The sequence below is a fragment of the Styela clava genome, chromosome 5, assembly GCF_964204865.1.
Source record: "Styela clava chromosome 5, kaStyClav1.hap1.2, whole genome shotgun sequence".
Taxonomy (NCBI): Eukaryota; Metazoa; Chordata; class Ascidiacea; order Stolidobranchia; family Styelidae; genus Styela; species Styela clava.
Genome location: NC_135254.1, coordinates 23,528,431 through 23,532,446, shown reverse-complemented (window position 1 = coordinate 23,532,446; position 4,016 = coordinate 23,528,431). Strand labels below are relative to the sequence as shown.

Here is a 4,016-nt window from a genome sequence, read left to right as displayed (position 1 = left end):
GATAATTTAGAGCTGATAATTTTTTCTTGCTATATCTCTCTCATGTGGTCTTCTTTGACCTGTATGACAAGTTTGACGATTGTGGGAAATCGATTCATCACAAGTTCTCACGGTCCATGATGATTTGCTTCAAATTAACGTCCATGTACTTTTTTCTTTTAATAACAGTTATAAAAGTTCTCGACAAAATAAAATCGAAAACAGACTAAGTTTAATCCTTAGCATTTATAAAATATGGTTTTAACAAGTACTTAAATTTTGCTATATCAGTATATAGAAAGAATGTGTAAGATATAGTTCAGACAGAGGGTTTGCAAGCGTTTAAATCAGATGTTCCTATTCTTTATCAATACACTCTCCCTTTTGCATATTTTGAAACTTTTTATTCCTCCCTCGCTACGCAAAAAACTACTTTATTTGTTCAATCTTCAAAGGTTTTTTAGATATTGCTGAAAAAAAAAATTTTGACATAAAAATATTTTGATACTTTTATTTAATCGAATTGGGTAATCTTATATAGATAATAGACACGCTCATACATTTAATTTGTGATACCATAGTCAGATTTACTACAATGGGTGATTCTCAAGCATTTGATATCATACTCGTAATTTTGTGCATTGCATGTACTCATGCTCAGAAACAAACTTTGTCTCCTCCTTACACTTGTACCACAACAACGACTCTATGTCAACCTGGGGACTATGGCTATACACGACCAAATACCGGTACTCAAGCTTCGCAAGGAAGACCTGGCAAGAGGGGTGCAGCTGGTGAAAAGGGGGAAAGTGGTGAAAAGGGTAATCCTTGTCAATGCGATATTGCCGACGAAGTTGCGATGAGAAATTTGAGAAAAACAATGAACTTGCAGTTTGAAAAGTTACAAGGTGGGTGGTAAAGCAACAAAACAATGAAGAATGCGCTAAACTGATAGCAATATACCCAATGTAGCATATAGTTTCCCACTTTCACGTATAGCTATTTCGTTTTTTTTTTTTTGAAATCGTTTCCAGGCTGTATATCTTCTAAGCCTGACAATTATTAGATTATTCAGTTTAATCGGTAGAACTAGAAATATAAAAACAACATAAAATACTTCATTGATCAATTTAGACCAGCTAAATCTGATTACACTTCCTTCAAACTGCGGAGAATATCAAATGCTTTTAAATAAAGATGATGGAAGATCTGAAGAGTTGACTAAAGTATATCCGTTTAAACATATTGGAAACCTGACATATGTTTTGGTAAACTGTAACTTGTATCAGGTGGACAGTGATGGTTGGATCGTAAGTATGTTCGGTCAATATTAATACTTGACTTTCATCTGGTATTATCTTTTATTATCATTTCGCAATTAAAGATAATTTATAGATGCAATTTAAATTATGCATTTATAAGATGTGGAGGAACAAAAAAGAACAAACTCAAAATAATAATTATCATATTATATTATGAGTCGTTATTGGAACATAAGATAAAAGAATGAGTAAATAAATGATTAAGCAAAATCCCAGGCGAGAATTAGTTCGATCAATTAATTACCTTTTTCTAAAGATCATTCAAAAAAGATACAATGGGTCCGTCGACTTCTACAAAGATTGGGAAACTTATGCAAGAGGATTTGGAAAAAGAAATGGAGAGTTTTGGCTCGGTGAGTTGTGCGTTGTACGATTGTAATAGAATAGGTTGGTAAGTCGAGTAGCGGGCAATACGAGTCTTGGCCATTTTCCAGCTTCGAGTTCCAAGTCAAGTCGCAGCACCCCCGAGTCGCAAGTCAGTCGAGTCATTGTAATCTCGAGTCGGAGTCATCGCAGATATTGTAAACATCAGCAAAATGAATAAATTTGTGTCACAATAACACCTGAAATTTCCATTTTACTTTGTATCGGACATTTTTTTTTAAATAACCGGATTTAGTTATTAAAATCGCGGGTCGACCGTTGACCCAAAGTACAACGCGTCGTTAGAAATAAACGTTGAACCTATAAAAGCCCTGTGCGGAAGAAAATTTAAAAAAAGTTGCTGGAAAGTCTAATTGTTTAGAACGTTTGAGTCACTCCTAATGTTTAAAAAAAGTAGATTTACTGACTTGAGATTACCCAACACTGCTTGTTATCAGTGTGAAATGGCATATTTTTAGTTGTTTAGGCTGGATTTCCTCAAACATTATTCCATGTTCGCGACTAAAAGATAAAAGAATACGTAAAGAGAGATTCAAACTATACCCCTGACGCCTCGAGTTTCATAAATAGAATTACCCTATCGACAGAGATTTTATCAGACAGCTTTTGATCCGAGAATTAGGTCAAACCGTCAGTGAAACTGTTTGGCGAAAGGGAATTCAGCAAAAAAAAAGAGAATCTTTTATTAATTCCCTATTGTTTTTGTTTTGTAGGTCTGAGGACTTTACATCAAATTACCAGTCATGGAAACTTTCAACTTCGAATTGATCTCAACTTTCAAAGTGGTTCCGTAAAATATGCTGAATACAGGTAGAAATATATATACAATTCTTGAAGATTAGGTTTTCCAATTCATCTATTTTCAAAACCTAATGCCTTCCGAAAATGATTATTAAATTTGTTTTCAATTTCACCCGTGGCTTATAAGCTGTAATATGAATTTATTTTTAGTTCGTTTGCAGTAGGAAATGAAAACTCCAAGTTCAAACTGACAGTGTCAGGGTATTCTGGCGACACTGATGATCGAATGACTTACCATAGTGGTCACGTTTTCTCAACTTTTGATATGGATAACGATAAGCACACGACTCTGAATTGTGCAGCGCATTTTCATGGGGCGTGGTGGTATAATGCTTGCTATTATTCGAATTTGAATGGGAGGTACAATACTGATTTCGACTGGCCACATGGTACACATCTGTCATCAAGTGAAATGAAAATTCGTCTGATCTAACATTGCTTCTTGTCAATAATAAACAAATGAAGCAAGATTTGAATATGAGTGTTAATATATATATTGTTCAAGTTCATATCTGAATGACTTCAAAGCACTATTGAACTAAGACAAGTTTCCTAGATTTTGGAAGTGTGCGCGTCTCATCTTGTTTACAATGGGTGTTTATGGTATCGCTACAAATTCTTTTAATCGTCTAGGAAGCTCTATTGAAATACTTATATACAGTGATTTTTACCATTCGAATAGATTGTTAAGTACATTGTTATAAATACACTGAATCGAACCGATCGAAAATTAAATAGACGATATCATATTATTTGCACGAAGCAAGCAAGCATTCAGTGGATAAGCAATTAGTAAAGTGATTATGCCTGGTCGCCAAGTTTAACTTCAATAAAAATCTGATAAAGAAGTAATAATTTGATCCCATACGGTAATAAATTAGGCGAGGTATAAGAGTGTGTTCGAATATCACAGTGGAGAACGATTTGTACTGAGAGACTGTGTGTAAAGAGTATGACGACTAACCAGGATCGAGAAGCGGACCAGGGATGGAAAGAGGTTAAGGTTAGCATATTAAATATGACAAGGGCGGGTAGTCGAGGACAATAGTCAGGCATACAGTAAGCAATGAAGGAACGTTTGTAAACAGAAATCAAGTAACGAGGTAAACAAATGTGAGATGATAAAAGAAAAATAGCTAGCCATACGTCAACGAGGGCAGTCAGTAATGCAATAGGATAGCGGTTGCCAAACTTTTTGTTCCTGCGGCACCAAATTATCAGGGGAAAAACCCACGGCGATCTTACGCGAGAAAAAATTCTTCCTTTGAATAAAACTCTATTTTGTGATTCTGAATGTGCACTTCGTGGCTTTTACAGTTTGTAAACATGTAGGCATACGGAAAAAAGACAAAAGGTCAACTCTTCTTCTTTATCTCTGCCTGATTTTCCTTAAAAATACTGAAAAAATCACTCACAAAATTGCAGCAAGTAATGCTATAGCTCTATTGTTACCTAATAGTTACCCACAACTTGGAAACCGCTGCAGTAGAAAAAAAAAGAGAAGTCAGGAGCGATTTGTCTTGCAATAAT

General features: G+C 34.9%; 1 protein-coding gene across 1 annotated transcript; it reads left to right on the top strand.

Moving 5' to 3' along the window:
* The first annotated feature begins 227 nt into the window (after window positions 1–227).
* Window positions 228–3,602, top strand: LOC120344682 (fibrinogen-like protein A). Its single transcript, XM_078112940.1, has 5 exons — window positions 228–887; window positions 1,114–1,289; window positions 1,558–1,654; window positions 2,399–2,495; window positions 2,637–3,602. The coding sequence occupies exons 1-5, from the start codon at window positions 575–577 to the stop codon at window positions 2,917–2,919; spliced, it is 966 nt and encodes a 321-aa protein (XP_077969066.1). The 5' UTR covers window positions 228–574; the 3' UTR covers window positions 2,920–3,602.
* The last annotated feature ends 414 nt before the right edge of the window (window positions 3,603–4,016 follow it).